Here is an 18,337-nt window from a genome sequence, read left to right as displayed (position 1 = left end):
TTCTTGAGCGTATTATCAGACGTAAAACACTTAAGAAAATACCGATATAGAGTCATCAGAATAAATAATAGCATCTCACCTATGCCTATTTTGTTCGATTCTTCTATTATTATTATTATGCCACTCGATTCCATGAAGGAACATAGGGCCGCAATGCTTGCGGATTCATTAACAGGCCGGTTTTTAAGTGAGTAGATTGTTAGCCTACTGCACAACCCCCAACCAGGAGGAGAAACCTGAGCCGTCCCTAATTTTGCAGTGTAAGACTAGAGGGAATGTAACTAGTCATCACCACCCACCGCCAACTCTTGGGCCACTCTTGTACTAACGAATAGTGGGATTGACCGTCACATTATAACGCCCCCACAGCTGAAAGGGCGAGCATGTTTAGCGCGACTGGGATGCGAACCCGCGACCCTCGGATTACGAGTCGCACGCCTAACGCGCTCGGCCATGCCGGGCGATTCTTCTATTATTTAACACTATCCTTCTTTCAATATATTGACCGAGCTTAATATACTTTAAGCCACGAGTTTTTAAGCTAAATAATGGGCTATCTATGCTGTGCCCACAAAGAGTGTCAGATCCAGATTTTTAGCATCAAAAAAGTCTGAAACTTACCACTACGTCACAGAGATATAGTAGAGGGTGGATAGTGTTAGCTCTATTGTTCTTGTTTTTTATTATGTTCAATCTCTGAAATGATTTGTTGGAATTACATACACTGTATAATTTAATAGCTTTTAAAGATATATTTTCTACAACGAGGGTTAAATATAAATATAAATCATGCATAGCTTTCCGGTAAAGTTATTGTAGTTCACCTTATATGCATATATGTAATATATACATTAGTTACTATAAAATCAAACAAAACCATTTTCTCTGACGTGTTTGTGCAAAAACGTTTGAAAATGCTTCACGAGGAACTCTAAAAAGGTTTGTCCTCTAATCGGTCTATTTTAACCTTGTTTCAGCTCCTGCTGCACGTAGCCAAGCTTGTTTGTGTATTCAACATGGAGACTGTTTGTTCGATTTTGTCGTTTTGTTTTCACATGAAATTAACATGAACGTCGCAGTTTGCTGTGCAATATAAAGAAAAACAACAAATGATGGTTTTCGGTTTCAAACGGCCCGGATAACTGTGATGAATAACAACAAGTGATGGTTTTCGGTTTCAAACGGCCCGGATAACTGTGATTAATAACAACAAATGATGGTTTTCGGTTTCAAACGGCCCGGATAACTGTGATTAATAACAACAAATGATGGTTTTCGGTTTCAAACGGCCCGGATGACTGTGATTAATAACAACAAATGATGGTTTTCGGTTTCAAACGGCCCGGATAACTGTGATTAATAACTGTGATGAATACATTTCCTGACCAACGTATCGGTACATCAGATCTGATGAAACTCTTGAGTAAACACTTCACAGTGGCTAAGCTTTCTTTCAGACAGAGATCTATTTATTCAGATGAAATAGGCCTTGAAGTCTAGAGTCCATTTTATCATAAAGTGGCTAACTAACGTCAGTTTAAACTGTCAACTCTGCATCAAGTAACGCAGTTCTTGTAGCAGTGAAACGTGTAGACAAAATGATGTATCAGTAAGTAAAATACGCAGATAAAAGTAACCAGGAATTAGACAAAATAAAACAATATTTCATCAACATCAATATGTTTTCTCCACAAACCGTAGAAAACATTATACGCACACACCTAGACAGAAAGCAAAATCAACCAACAAAAGTATATATATATCCCACGATTTAAAACCAAATCACGAAACCATGTGTATACCGTACATTTCCGACATCAGCAGAAAAATAACCAACATTTGGCAAAAACTAGTAACAAAATATGACATTCCAGTTAATACAAATTTATTCAAAAACCAGCACAAAACTGAGATCTATAGTATGTAAAAATTACATACCTTTATACCTATATTAATAAATATATCCAACACCTAAACACGCCCTCTACATTTCTGTACTCAGTTACAAAACCGTCTTCAAACGTGTAGTAAACTATCGGTCAGTTACCTCTTTCTTTCTTTGTGAACCTGACAATGACCGGGCCCGGCATGGCCAAGCGTGTTAAGGCGTGCGACTCGTAATCTGATGGTCGCGGGTTCGAATCGTAGTCGCGCCAAACATGCTCGCCCTTTCAGCCGTGGGGGCGTTATAACGTGACGGTCAATCCCACTATTCGTTGGTAAAGGAGTAGCCCAAGAGTTGGCGGTGGGTGGTGATGACTAGCTGCCTTCACTCTAGTCTTACACTGCTAAATTGGGGGACGGCTAGCGCAGATAGCCCTCGAGTAGCTTTGCGCGAAAATTCAAAACAAACAAACAAACAGACGATGACCGAAGAAGAAACGTTGTTTGCTCCTCTACATAGTGATTTTTCTATCCATATCTTTTTCTACCCATATCTTTTTCTATCCATATCTTTTTCTACCCATATTATTTTCTATCCATATCTTTTTCTATCCATATCTTTTTCTATCCATATCTTTTTCTACCCATATCTTTTTCTATCCATATCTTTTTCTACCCATATCTTTTTCTATCCATATCTTTTTCTACCCATATTATTTTCTATCCATATCTTTTTCTACCCATATCTTTTTCTATCCATATCTTTTTCTATCCATATCTTTTTCTACCCATATCTTTTTCTATCCATATCTTTTTCTACCCATATCTTTTTCTATCCATATCTTTTTCTACCCATATCTTTTTCTATCCATATCTTTTTCTACCCATATCAGCCGTTTTTACTGATATAATTTTTTCTACAAGTAGGTTTTCTCGTTATCACGGATAAACCAGTAAAGAAAATTCCCAGAAGAAATACTGTACTAGTAAGTAATACGTACAGAAGAAATACTGTACTAGTAAGTAATACGTACAGAAGAAATACTGTACTAGTAAGTAATACGTACAGAAGAAATACTGTAGTAGTAAGTGATACGTACAGAAGAAATACTGTACTAGTAAGTGATACGTACAGAAGAAATACTGCACTAGTAAGTGATACGTACAGAAGAAATACTGTAGTAGTAAGTGATACGTACAGAAGAAATACTGTAGTAGTAAGTGATACGTACAGAAGAAATACTGTAGTAGTAAGTGATACGTACAGAAGAAACACTGTACTAGTAAGGATACGTGCACAGAAGAAATACTGTAGTAGTAAGTGATACGCACAGAAGAAATACTGTACTAGTAAGGTGATACCGCACAGAAGAAATACTGTAGTAGTAAGATACGCACAGAAGAAATACTGTAGTAGTAAATTGATACATTACAGAAGAAATACCGTAGTAGTAAAATGATGCGCACAGAAGAAATACTGTAGTAGTAAATGATACATACAGAAGAAATACTGCACCAGTAAGTGATACCGCACAGAAGAAACACTGCACTAGTAAAGTGATACGTACAGAAGAAATACACTGTAGTAGTAAGTGATACACAGAAGAAATACTGTAGTAGTAAGTGATACGCACAGAAGAAACACTGTACTAGTAAGATGATACGCACAGAAGAAACACTGTAGTAGTAAGTGATACGCACAGAAGAAACACTGTACTAGTAAGATGATACGCACAGAAGAAATACTGTACTAGTAAATTGATACATACAGAAGAAAAAACACTGTACTAGTAAGTGATACCGCACAGAAGAAATACTGTACTAGTAAGCGATACGCACAGAAGAAATACTGTACTAGTAAGTGATACGCACAGAAGAAATACACTGTACTAGTAAGTGATACGATACAGAAGACATACTGTAGTAGTAAGTGATACGCACAGAAGAAATACCGTAGTAGTAAGTGATACGCACAGAAGAAATACTGTACTAGTAAGTGATACACACAGAAGAAATACTGTACTAGTAAGTAATACGCACAGAAGAAATACTGTACTAGTAAGGATACGTACAGAAGAAATACTGTAGTAGTAAGTGATACGTACAGAAGAAATACTGTACTAGTAAGTGATACGTACAGAAGAAATACTGTACTAGTAAGTAATACGTACAGAAGAAATACTGTACTAGTAAGTGATACGTACAGAAGAAATACTGTAGTAGTAAGTGATACGTACAGAAGAAATACTGTACTAGTAAGTAATACGTACAGAAGAAATACTGTACTAGTAAGTGATACGTACAGAAGAAATACTGTACTAGTAAGTGATACGTACAGAAGAAATTCTATACCAATAAACTGGATATATACATATCACCTAAACAATTATCAACAGAGTTAGAAAAAAACAATAACAAAAACAATCAATGAATTTTTACGCTATTTAGTGATGACGAGAAAACCACTTGAGGTTAAAATGTATCTCAGGATGGATGGTGTGGGTATTTAACACTTTCACTAATTAAACAGAGCCTGTAGATCACATGAGAGGCTCTAAATGTTGTTCTCTGCTTTATTAGTAAAAGTGTTAATAGCCATACCAGCTGTCCTGAGATACATTTTCACGCCATATATATTTGAATTCGTTATGCGCAAGACAATTCTAATAATTGAAAAGAACATCTTTCTGGCACCCTGTATATTGTTACAACCAAGTCTTCGCAGTTACTGTGACAGAGTCAGGAGGTTTTATTGTAATATTGTGACAAATTAAGAAGTCAGGAAGCTTTACTGTAGCTCCTCAATAAATAAATATTAACACCCAAGGTTTTTCTGCTATTCTGGTAGGGATAACACGGTATCAGCAGAATAGTGTTACACCTACTGTAACTCAGATAACACAGACTGATGACACAGAAGGCATTATTTTCACACGCTTATAAATATAGAATACGTTATGCCCTCTGCTAGTACAGTGGTAAGTCTACAGATTTACAACGCTAAAATCCGGGGTTTGATTCCCTCGGTGGGCTCAGCAGATCGTCTGATGTGACCTTATTATAAGAAAAAAAATAACATCCACACAGAATATGTCATACTAAAACAATCACAATATTTCGCTGTATTTTCTAGTGCCGATGAGGCACTACGGTCTATACTTATGTTCGTGACTGTTCGCACAAATCCATGTGACAAAAACAACATATACATGATTATTCTTGAAGTTTCTGTTCCCATTAGCGCAGCGACAAACTAGTGGACGTTTATCGCTAGAAACCGGATTTCGATACCCGTGGTGGGCACAGCATAGGTAACACATATTGTGAAAGTTTGTGCTCAGCTACAAACATTTAGCACTAGAAGACGCCTGTATAATATTTTTATTGTAAATAATAATGTCCGTATATCTGTGCTTATAATTTTTAGTTATTAAACGAATACGAAACTCAAGTGCCCACACTTCCTTTCAACATGTTTGTAAACACAACAACGTTTTAGCTCAAGGCTTTTGTCTTATTAATGGTTCATTTCAATCTCACAAATCGTAGTTGAAACTTATATATTTTAGGCTTATTTCAGTTTCAATATTGCGTCATTGTCTACGTATAACCACGTGGTGTAAACTTTCACATCAGTTGCTCGTAGTTTTGATAATAATTTCTGCCCTCTCATGGTTTAACTGGATTCCAATGTATGGTTGATGAGCCAGCCTGTAAGTGAAACCTATTCAACGAAACACTCAGTTTTATAGCTTAGGCCTAACTTGCTTATCTAGTGCGTAAAATGATTAGTCTGGGGGCTAGACATATGCAGTTTTGGCTTCTTATAACCTTTGCCTTTTGATCTCTTAGCATTCCATCTTTTCGTAACGTAATGTATGGTCAGCCACTAATTTTATGAGTCAAGACGATTTAAGTTCGGGGTGGGAACAGTTCTAATCAGCAAGAATAATCGCCGATAGGCATACATATTTGCGATCCTTAGGTTGTGAGTAGAACGCCCTTGCCACTAGACACTCTGAGCTTCTGGATTTGACAAAAATGATAAAAAGTAAGTTAATGAATGTCAAACACACAATTTGATATTTAAATATAAATATAAACATGTAGTTCTTGTACCAGTTCAATAAACAAAATTATAACCGCAGATGAAACGACATATAAATGGCATCATTCACTATCACACGTGTTTTCTCGTGCTCGAATTTGCAAAAATAGACATGCTTTACATTAAGACAACTTGAATCACGTGAATTTGTTTGAGCAATCACGAGGTTTTTAAAACTGTTTCTGATGGGTTTTCTCAAGTGCTACATTATAGTCATGGCTCAACAAGCTATCCTATAAAGTGACTTCCCTCTGAAATTCTCTGAGTTTGTGTCGAACATTTTTAGCACATCTACCTTCGATCATCATGGGTTCTGGATTATGTTCCAGGAGTGTTCTTAAACCATTAATCTTCAACATTTCCTCCCTTAATGCAAAAACAAAGTTTCCAGAACACTTATCAAAGCAAATTAGATAATAAACTGAACCTAGTGCCTGAAGAAGCTGACTAGTAGAGGTCGGTAGATCTCAGTAGCAGACGATGCACGTATTCACTGCTAACGTGAAGTCAACGACATTATAAATGTAGTGCGCAGAGCGAGGACTCGTGCTAAAGAGTGTGAAAAAAGGTACGTGACTCGATATAACTTGGAGAACGTGGGCCTTAGACAGTGAGTATATAACTTGTAAACACATTGATGTTTAACTTTCACAGACCGTCATTACTAAGACGATGTTTATTTTTAACCCCTAAACAGCAGTAATGTTGCAGGTAGCAGCATAATTTATGATGGCCGCCGTTTAAGGGTTATGTGGGCTTTGCAGAACCTGCTTATTAGCCCTTTATTACGTAAATAAATACAAGTATACACTTATGTTTTACCTTATCCGCGTAACAAGGTTTCAGTTTTATACATAATGCGTGAACAGTTATTTCTTAAAGCACTTTATTATTACTTTTTAAAATATTTCTAACAATTAATCCAATCTGTATTTTGAGCTCGGTTTATACAAACAGTTATACGGATGTGAGATATTTTATCTGTATATAATTTGTTATCTCATATCCTATATTGTATCTAAGACACATAATGTTTTGCAACAACATGAGACCTACTGATTTATCTCCCATCCTCTTAGCTAAATTAAAAGTTATTAATTACTAGAATCCTTATTACTAGAAAGTTAATACGGTTTACTCTATACGAGTACCAGAACACACAGAATCCTTATTACTAGAAAGTTAATACGGTTTACTCTATACGAGTACCAGAACACACAGAATCCTTATAACTAGAAAGTTAATACGGTTTACTCTATACGAGTACCAGAACACACAGAATCCTTATTACTAGAAAGTTAATACGGTTTACTCTATACGAGTACCAGAACACACAGAATCCTTATTACTAGAAAGTTAATACGGTTTACTCTATACGAGTACCAGAACACACAGAATCCTTATTACTAGAAAGTTAATACGGTTTACTCTATACGACTACTGGAACACACAGAATCCTTATTACTATAAAGTTAATACGGTTTACTCTATACGACTACTAGAACACACAGAATCCTTATTACTATAAAGTTAATACGGTTTTACTCTATACGACTACTAGAACACACACAGAATCCTTATTACTATAAAGTTAATACGGTTTACTCTATACGACTACTAGAACACGCAGAATCCTTATTACTAGAAAGTTAATACGGTTTACTCTATACGACTACTAGAACACACAGAATCCTTATTACTATAAAGTTAATACGGTTTACTCTATACGACTACTAGAAACACAGAATCCTTATTACTATAAAGTTAATACGGTTTACTCTATACGACTACTAGAACACACAGAATCCTTATTACTATAAAGTTAATACGGTTTACTCTATACGACTACTAGAACACACAGAATCCTTATTACTATAAAGTTAATACGGTTTACTCTATACGAGTACCAGAACACACAGAATCCTTATTACTGGAAAGTTAATACGGTTTACTCTATACGACTACTAGAACACACAGAATCCTTATTACTAGAAAGTTAATACGGTTTACTCTATAAGAGTACCAGAACACACAGAATCCTTATTACTATAAAGTTAATACGGTTTACTCTGTACGACTACTAGAACACACAGAATCCTTATTACTAGAAAGTTAATACGGTTTACTCTATACGACTACTAGAAAATTTAAGTCAGATATAAAACATTCTTTTTACAGTTGGAGTAAATATTATAACCAAGACCTACCTGATTCCCTGAATCCTGTATAAAGTATTTTAAACACACCATCCAAGGCTTCTGATTGGGCAAAATAGCGAACGTGAAGAATGTTAGTGTTTGACCGTTGAGGTTCTGTCGCTGTTCCACAAAACCTGTCAAGTCTAGAGTCCACGCTGAGGCTTTCTCCATAAATATCGATGTAGTTCAGATAACAGTTGTTAGGTTGGGCAAGCTGATATTTCTGGAAAGTTAAATACATCTGAAACAAGAATAAAAAAAACTTAATGCCAAAGAAGCATGGAAGATGATAGTTCTGGATAATTTTATTCTGTTAGCTGTCATGGGGACAATACGATTATTGCTAACTCATGGAATTCAATATTTCCTAAATAAGCTTAGTGTCAACAACTGCCACTGAAATTAGGTTCATAAATATGTTTATTAAACCTACATGGCTTCCTCTCTTGATGATGTGGCATACTTTGTATTAATTGTTTGACATTGATATATTCTGCTCACTTTAAACTAAAGTAATTTTACGTCGTTGTTTTTTAATGAAATCATATTTGTGGTAAAAGCCTGATATTCTGAAAATTGAACGTAAAATCACTTACGTGGGCCTAACGTTCGACAATGGTGTATGTATAACATTATATTAGGAATATAAGACGATAGCATTTTTAGGTGTATTTGTAATTACTTCAGAGACCTATGTTACTGTTGCCTGTAATTAAACCTTTCTATTGTTTTGAAAAACTGTGTCAACATTTTCAAAATGATAATATCATAGTATTGTTCATTAAAGAACTGATTTAAAAAAGTAAGTTAGAATAATAGGAATAATTAAAACTCAGTACTAGTTAACTATGTTAGCTAACACTATTTTAAATTGAAAAATTCAATGTTGGTTTTCTATGCCTCTAAATTTCATTAGGACAAGTTTGCATTGCCTAATTCAATGTTACTTTTATATATCACTTATTTAAGAATTCTTTGTTTTATTTCAAACAATGTTACTTTTTTGTATGCAACTCTGCCGCTAGGATCTCTTTACATTGCTTAACTTAATGCTGTCATTTCTAGGTTAATAATTTAGTTAAATGTTGTTTTTCTTCGACACTAACTCAGTCAATATTTTAAATCACACAAAGTAATTTTTATTCAATCCTTTCATCCTCCCAAAAAGTTACATGGAAATAAACGGAAAACTTTAAAACATAAGTATATAACATTAAGCTGACTGTCATTCAGAAACATGATTCAATGTTCAACCACAGTACAAAGACACATACATGATTACATTGTTGATGTCTCTAATAACCTACTATAGAGATATTCTCCCTCTCGGTGGTCCACCTGGAAATGTACCTCCTTGAAAAGATGAGCCACCTCATCTGCCCGGCTAGTACTTAGCATTACGAGGAGTTTCATCAGAGCCATATAACATATCATACAACAAATGAAGTTTTCCAACATCCATCTCACATAGTTTATGAACCACATCATCCAACCTACTATTAAGTGGATCCAATTCAGTGAGACAGTGAACAATCTATTATAAGCATAATGTATAATAAGGTTTTCTACTGGGGACCGAAGTACAATAATCATTACTAACTACATGAGATTAGATCTTGAGATCTATCCATCGATGAAGGAGGACACACTCATTAGCTAGTTCACATCTGGAGCACCCAAATAACAGATGAAGATGTGTTACCACAGTGATTTGTTTACACGACATAGCTTGCGTTCAGACGTTCTCTCCAAATATAAAGAAAGGAAATAAACGTTTTCTATATATGTTTATACAGTTGGTACAGTTTTTTAATGAGAGCTGTCCTCTTATCCTTAATGATGGGTAATAACGTACTAGAAGAATTGTTAAGATCATGTTTAGTTCACTGTGTGATGCATATAGCATCATGCTTCTTACTGACATGGTTTCCTCAAGAAACCCAGCAGATTGTAGCAGTTATATCAACGTTGGTACGGACAAGATAAACTGACCAAAGAAGCCTTACTCAGCGTAATCCACTGGCATGCAAGCATCTTCCCACTGGTTGTAAACATTCAATACAGTTGCATGGTCATTAATCTCATCCTATGGAAACATCGATGCACCCTCGCAAGACGACCGGATACTGGTGTCTAAAACTTGTAGAATTGTGCTGTGAGCACAAATAGATCATCTTTAGTGTGCAGATGTTACTAAGATGAGACTGAACTGGCAACTTATCCAAGATTTTATCAAGAGGATTGAAGTTGACTTTAGATTCTACAATAGCATCAATGACTGATGCTGATATCAACCAGTCAAAACAATATGGTCGTGTCATCCAGGGAAGTACAAAACAGTTAAGGAGTGGTATAATTGTCTAGCTTTTCAAAACTGGCACGAGAATAGAGGTGGAAATATAAACCAGGATGCACACGACCAGCTCGGTCGCAACGTTTTCTCACTTCTTGATGCCATTCAGAGGCACAATTGCACATGTTGTTTTGTGAAGTAAACAGCTTTATTTCAACTTTGCAAAAGTAAATGGCAAAGACAGCCTAATTGATTGTGATACTAGTCTCAGTGATATTTATAGATTACAGGTCGAACACTTTCAAAACATACATTGCTGGCCCTCTAGAAGCAATTATAAATAGGCAGGATAATGTAGGTAATGCTACCGAAAACAGGGCGCTGATCAAAATTAAGAATTCGATGTTGACTTTATTTAAATGTTCGCTCGGTCTTGCCCCTCCATCCGCAGTGGCTCAGCGGACTTACAACGCTAAAAACCAGGTTTCGATACCCGTGATGGGCAGAGCACAGATATCATATTGTACTTAATTCAAAACAACAACGCTCGGTATTTTATTTTTGTTGTCTTCTGAAAATGGAAGACTAATGTTACGAAATATCCCATCACATATTTGTTATGAAATATCGTATCACATATTTGTTATGAAATATCCTATCACATATTTGTTATGAAATATCGTATCACATATTTGTTATGAAATATCCTATCACATATTTGTTATGAAATATCCTATCACATATTTGTTACGAAATATCGTATCACATATTTGTTACGAAATATCGTATCACATATTTGTTACGAAATATCCTATCACATATTTGTTATGAAATATCCTATCACATATTTGTTATGAAATATCGTCTCACATATTTGTTATGATATATCGTATCACATATTTGTTACGAAATATCGTCTCACATATGTGTTACGAAATATCGTATAACATATTTGTTGTGAAATATCGTATCACATATTTGTTATGAAATATTATATCACATATTTGAATTTAGTTATGATTATTTATAAAAAATGTGAACATTTTAATTGTGTCGTGAACTTGAATACTGACAACTGGAGTTGATTATTGTCCTAATTCTAGTGCAGTACAATATCAGGAACAGACATTTCTTTCTTTATTAACTCACTAGAGTAATTAGTAGCTACGCGCTTCTATTCCAACTTGGTTGTCAGCCATAAAGGAATCTCAATATATTAATCTTCATTAGAAACATATATCGTGATAATTTAAAGTCGTCTCTTGCGTTACAGGAACAAACAAGTAAAATTTAATGAGAACTTATCATTAGTTTTGTTTTATTATAAATTTCCCTCAAAACTATACGAGGGCTATTTACGTTAACCGTCCATAATTTAGCAGTGTAAGATTAGAGGCAAGGCAGCTAATCATCACCACCCATAACCAACTCTTTTATCAAAGAATAGTGGGATTGACCGTCACAGTATAACGTCCCCACGGCTGAAAAGGCGAGTATGTTTGGTGTGAAGGGGATACGAACCCGCGACCCTGAGATTACGAGTCGAGTGCCTTACCACCTGGACATGCCGGGCCCGACTTTAATTAGTAATAGTATATTTTTAAAATGTAAACAGCTAACATCTGCATAACTTATTTTATAGACTCAAAATATTTAGATAAACACATATCTTGTTTTGAATATATTACAGACTAATTCAAATTAGAACAAAACTTTTTAAAAGTGCTATATATACCTTCAAGATATGTTCATTGTATCCTGTTGTTTTGTATTCTAAAAATTGTAGGTTTAGTAGACATTGAGAATTATATACTGCTTTTTAAAGAACCATAAAACTAGTTCATAATAATTAATATTGGTAAAATATTCTGCTATATGGCAATAATAAAGTCAATAACTTCTATCAGTACAATGTACTGTTTTAAAGCTGTTCCAGAGTAACAATAACATGAATAATAACTTGTTAGTACACTGCACTGCTCGAGATAAAACAACGAGTTTTCTGTTGCATTTTGAAGATTTTATTTTCTATCGTGAAATCTTGTTGTTTGATAGTTTCCGAGTTCCTACCAAGTATTATTATTTATACTTCAAGAAGTCTTACCTTCCAACCCGGATATACTTGGATAACCCAAGTACAGTCTAAAGGCACATCCCATTTTAACGAATAGTTAAACATGTTTTCTGTTAGGTCGTTGTTACTAATTAATCCATCGGATCCTCCCTTGTAGAAAATACATTCTATGAACAAAGGAAATGAAAAAAAAAATTATATTATTTTTTAGTGTAAATAAATAGTTTAATACGTATTTCATTTAACCGAAGACAGTTTTAAACAATTACGTTATGGGATAGTTAAAATATTATAGTTTTTAAGAGGGCCTTATTTCTATGAAGATGTTTTTAATCGATTGTGTTATGGATATTTCAGTTTTTAACTATTCCTAGTTTCTATCAGTTTAATTCGCGTTTTACTTTTATTACCAAACAAACGGTTGAGTCTTAAATTTAAAAATAAATCCTAAGTAAGATTGAGATACGAAGTAATTTTCTAGATTATCAGACAGAGGTCGTGATTGTAGGATGAAAAGTATAGGTGGGAAAAAGGAGTTCATAAACGTTTTTTAACAATTTAACACCATGTAACACAAATAACACCATGTAACACAAATAACACCATGTAACACAAATAACACTATGTAACACAAACTTTGTTCCTGGATAATATGTGTAATTTCTTAATAGCTTATGTTGTGAAAGTACAGAAAATGGCCATTATTCCCTTCAAACTTTGCTTTTGTGAGCTGTATAATGAAATTTAGAAATTAACCTATTTTCTATGTAAAAACGGGCAAAATGCACATTTTTCCTTGGTAGCGGCAATAAAGTCCAGTATATCTTGATGGAAGCGTTCGCCTTGCTTCCATTTTTTTCTTGAATTTATCAAGATGAGCGTCAAGGATATGGACTTTCAGGGACGTCCTGCAGGTCATTTTGCCGTAGTTCTTCACCAGAGTCTCAACCAGTTTTACATAAATTTCTGCCTTGTGATTGCCCAAGAAGCCCCAAACCACTGCAACAAAGCTGCCCCAAGATTTTTACTTCTTCCTACTGAGCTTCTTGGGGAATTCTGTGAACTCCAGGATCTTCTTTATTTGTGGTCCAACGAAGACACCAGCTTTGACCTTTGCCTCAGACAGCTTAGGAAAGAAGTCTCGAAGGTAGTACTTGAAGGCTGCAGACTCCTTATGAAGAGCTGTGAAAAATTGTTTCATAAGACCCAATTTTATATCCAATGGTGGGAAAAACACCTTCTGGAGGTCCACTAATGGCTCACACTTGACATTGTGCCTCCTCTCAGAGAACTCGGTCCTTTGTGGCCAGTACTTCCTGTTGTAGAGCGCTGCGATGTCCCTGCTGTCTCAAAGGTAAAGATAACAGGGAAACTTGGTAAAGCATCCTTGGAGACCCATCAGGAATGTCACCATTTTGAAGTCTCCGATAACCTCCCAACCATATTTATCATACTTCAAGGCTTCTAGCAAGGTCTTGACGCTCTTGTATTCCTCTTTGTGGTGCACCAAAAAGTATTTAAAATTTAAAAGGCCTAAAATTTGTACAATATAAAATATTGCTAATCATGCAAGCAAAAACTATCAGTTTTGCCTTACAGAGATTTTTACAGTGCTCGTAGGTAAAATAAGGTGCACAGAGTTTATATTGATCCCCGATAGACATGACAAAACATGACTTGTAGGCTTCACACATTTTAACAGATGCTGTCATAGAGTACTTTTTCGCTCTTGTCTTGATAAATTGACCACATACATAGCAGAATGTGTCTGGAGAATGGTTGCAGCTTCTTGATGCCATCTCTTATAGGTCTATGTGTTCACTTAGACAGCTAGAACTAAAATGAAGTGGTGAGTGGTGAGCCCCTGTATATATATTACTATGGAAAGTTCCAGAAATTCTCGTAAGTTCTACAACATTCTAGAAAGTTTTTGAAAATTCTTGTAAGTTCGAGAAAATTCTCTATCAGCTACTCAGCACTGAATCTACCTGGAATGTTCTGGAAAATAGGTAACTTTGAAAATTTTATTACCCAGGTCACAAAAGCAAAGTTTGAAGAGAAAAATAGGTCTTTTCCATTTACTTTAGGCATAAGTAATTGGGAAATAACACTTTCTGTCCAGGAAGAAGGAAAAGTAAAAATTTCGTTACATAGTGTTATTAAAATTCCAAAATAAAGCGGTTTATGTAAACGAACATTTGTATTTATATAATTAAGTTGGAATACAGACGTTTACAACGCTAATCACATCTATTGTTAAATCTTTTATAACATTTGGAAAACAATCATTTTGTTATGTTGTTACAGTGAATAAAGTAACGAAAAACTTACCATCTGAGGGAGGACGAACAAAATCTGGAAAAGAAACCGATAACAAGGTAAGTGGTGTAATAACATATGTTAATATTTGTTATAGTAGTGTAATAACATATGTCAACATTCGTTACAGTAATGTAATAACATATGTTAACGTTTGTTATAGTAGTGTAATAACATATGTCAACATTCGTTACAGTAGTGTAATAACATAAACTCTTTAAAAATAGAAACGCAAAAGGCAAAATATGAGACAAATTGTTAACAAGTTTATTCCGGGTAGTTCTGTATGATGTGTGAAACTTTGCACATTCACTGCTGAACATCCAAAGTCTGCAAAGGCGAAGTCCACGCTCACTAGGTGAAGTTTAACGTCACTCAACGTCAATAACGAGTATGCCCCCCGTGAGCATCAATAACTGTTTGGCATCTCCTGCCCATGGAAGCGATGAGATGACGAATCACATCCTGTGGAATGGCTGTCCACTCAGCCTGCAAAGCTGCTGCAAGCTGAGGTAGAGTCTGCGGTTGAGGTTGTCGCCGTCGCAGACTTCGTCCCAAAGATGTTTGATGGGGTTTAAATCTGGTGATTTGGAGGGCCAGGGAAGAACGTTGATGTTGTGGTGTCTCAAGAAGACAATGGTGAGTCGGGCCGTGTGAGGACGGGCTTTGTCATGTTGAAAAACGTCGTTGACGTTCACCATAATGGGTTGCACATGGTGCCTAAGAATCTCGTCGACGTATCGTTGAACCGTAAGATTCCCTCGAATGTGCAAAAGGTTTATTCTGGCATTGTAGGCGATGGCAGCCCACATCATGACGCTGCCACCACTAAATCTGTCAACATCCTGTACACAGTTTACTGCAAAACGCTCACCACGGCAACGGGAAACACGGGTCCTTCCATCCTGCCTACGAAGCATAAAACGTGATTCATCGCTGAACCAAACATGCCTACATCGTCGATGAGGCCATACCCGATGTGCCCGAGTCCACTGCAGCCGTGCTTGACGATGTTGCTGGGTGAGGATGACGCCTCTGACTGGACGTCGAGGTCGGATTCCTGCATCTCGTAGACGGTTGCGTACGGTCTCATCGGAAATCCTACGCAGCCCTGGTATGGTTGAGGCAGTAGACGTCGCAGTGGTGGTCCTATCCCGAAGGTGACGTAACCGGATGTTGCGATCTTGTGCGGGCGTGGTCACACGAGGTCTGCCAGATAGTGGACGGTCACGAGTTGATCCATGTTGTTGGTGACGATTCCATAGCGTTGAGATGGTGCTTGGGTGAACATTCACAGCTCTGGCAACATCTGATCGAGATTCGCCTGCTTCCAAGCGACCAATGGCGTTGTTGCGTTGTGCTTCAGTCAGTCTTGGCGTAACTGTATTGCTTGTGGCTTAACACTGAGCTATGGAAACCGAGAACCCGTAACTTTTATAGGGATTTTGCACATGTTGCACTTGCAGAACATGCAGATTTCTCAAACAAATTTATTGGACACGCATGCATTTTGGCGAAAATCCGATGTTTTCCTCCGTTTTCAAAGTGCACAACTTTTATTGTCATTTTGGTCTGACAATCAGTGCCTTAACACGTGTAACATCACATACTCTGAGCTTCTAACGTTATTACATATATTTTCTTTAAAATAGCAAAAAAATATTCCTTTTGCGTGTTAAATCGTGCGACTCGTAATCTGAGGGTCGCGGGTTCGCATCCCGGTCGCGCCAAATATGCTCGCCCTTTCAGTTGTGGGGGCGTTATAATGTGACGGTCAATCCCACTATTCGTTGGTAAAAGAGTAGCCCAAGAGTTGGCGGTGGGTGGTGATCACTAGCTGCCTTCCCTCGAGTCTTACACTGCTAAATTAGGGACGGCTAGCACAGATAGCCTGTGCGAAATTAAGAAACAAACAAACAAACCCTTTTGCGTTTCTTGTTTTGAAGAGTATATGTTAACATTCGTTATAATAGTATAATAACATATGTTAACGTTCGTTATAGCAGTGTAATAACACATGTTAACATTCGTTATAGTAGTGTAATAAAATATGTTAACGTTCGTTATAGTAGAATCATACAGTTATTTCTACAGATTACACTTAATCTTTAAACTAAAGATGTTACAGTGTGATAGAAATCAAGGTTCATAGATAAATGAATTATTATTTTAAAGCCACCCACAGTGGCACAGTGGTATGTTGGCGGACTTACAAAGCCAGAAACCGAGTTTCGATACGCGTGGTTTGCAGAGCGCATATAGCCCATTGTGTAGCTTTGCGCTTAGCTACAAACAAATAAACTATTTTAAAGGTTCGTCACGTTCTACAAGAAATACTTGGTAAGTCAGGTCTGCTTTTGTGTACAATATTTGTTTCAAATTATTTCGTCTCTTGAAGTTATGTTTCCCAGTTCCCCCACGTGGAATTATTTCATATATAGTTTCACGTGACAGTTACATTCCAGTAATTAGTGACGTAAGTCATACGCTCTTTCTCACTGTGTATACACGATGCGTGCAATCCCAGTGCGGATGACATTAATGTAGTCGTAATATACTGCAGAATAGTGACAGTGGAAAAACGTGTGCAAAACCTTCGAAATTATTCGTGATGTAATCATCGCGCATGGCGTTAATATTGCGAATCTCTTTGAACTTCGTCTCATCGTGTCTCAAAGTGCCCATTTTCTGTATAGTGTTACATGTGTCGCCTGCGCTTACGCAGTCAACATAGTGTATCTACAGTAAACATCAACTCCAGTGTGACCATGATAAATTGATTTTAATGCCAAACGGACCCTGCAACCGTCTGGCGAGTGCACAGATACCCGTAATGTTATTGTCATTGTAACGTCACTTCAACTGTCGTGCGTCGCGTTACCGCGGCTGTTATTGTAATAAAGCGTCTGCATTGGCTTGACCTTTAAGGACATCGTGAGAAAATACTTTTATTTATATCGCTACAACAGAGAAATCGCTCGAAAATTGCGATAATCCAAATTCGCAAGCGTGTAAAGCGATAAATGACGTCATTCAATTAATCGTGTTAATCCAAAAACGCGTGCAACGAATAGTGTAAATCGAAAACTACCTGTACCTTATACACATTTAAATATAACTAAAGGTAACGCAACATTTATTGCCCTACCAACCTTTTGGTTTAAAAATATTCGCCGTTTTTCAAAACATTAAAAGGCTGGTATATGGTTCGTTACTTGTTTGTGATATTTGTTTTAGAGCAAACTCACATTGGGATATCTTTTGTGTCCACTGCATGAAATGAGCTCCAGATATTAGCACAGTAAACTTACCGCTGACCCAGCTAGGGACATTGTTCATTAGAAATATTTGTTTGTTTGTTTGTTTGTTTTCTGAGTTTCGCACAAAGCTACTCGAGGGCTATCTGTGCTAGCCGTCCCTAATTTAGCAGTGGAAGACTAGAGGGAAGGTAGCTAGTCATC

General features: G+C 36.3%; 1 protein-coding gene across 1 annotated transcript in view; it reads right to left on the bottom strand.

Annotated features, from left to right (window-relative positions):
* The window catches only part of LOC143231699 (uncharacterized), a 38,914-nt gene that overhangs the window by 16,526 nt on the left and 4,051 nt on the right, over positions 1 to 18,337 (bottom strand). Inside the window, exons 3-5 of the mRNA XM_076466292.1 lie at positions 14,889 to 14,912; positions 12,588 to 12,724; positions 8,200 to 8,431 (exon numbers count right to left, since the gene is read on the bottom strand). Of these exons, the coding sequence (XP_076322407.1) occupies positions 8,200 to 8,431; positions 12,588 to 12,662 (307 nt within the window). The 5' untranslated portion in view covers positions 12,663 to 12,724; positions 14,889 to 14,912. The remainder of the gene's footprint in view (positions 1 to 8,199; positions 8,432 to 12,587; positions 12,725 to 14,888; positions 14,913 to 18,337) is intronic.

The sequence above is a fragment of the Tachypleus tridentatus genome, chromosome 11, assembly GCF_004210375.1.
Source record: "Tachypleus tridentatus isolate NWPU-2018 chromosome 11, ASM421037v1, whole genome shotgun sequence".
NCBI classification, from domain to species: domain Eukaryota; kingdom Metazoa; phylum Arthropoda; class Merostomata; order Xiphosura; family Limulidae; genus Tachypleus; species Tachypleus tridentatus.
This window is presented reverse-complemented; position numbering and strand designations above follow the sequence as displayed.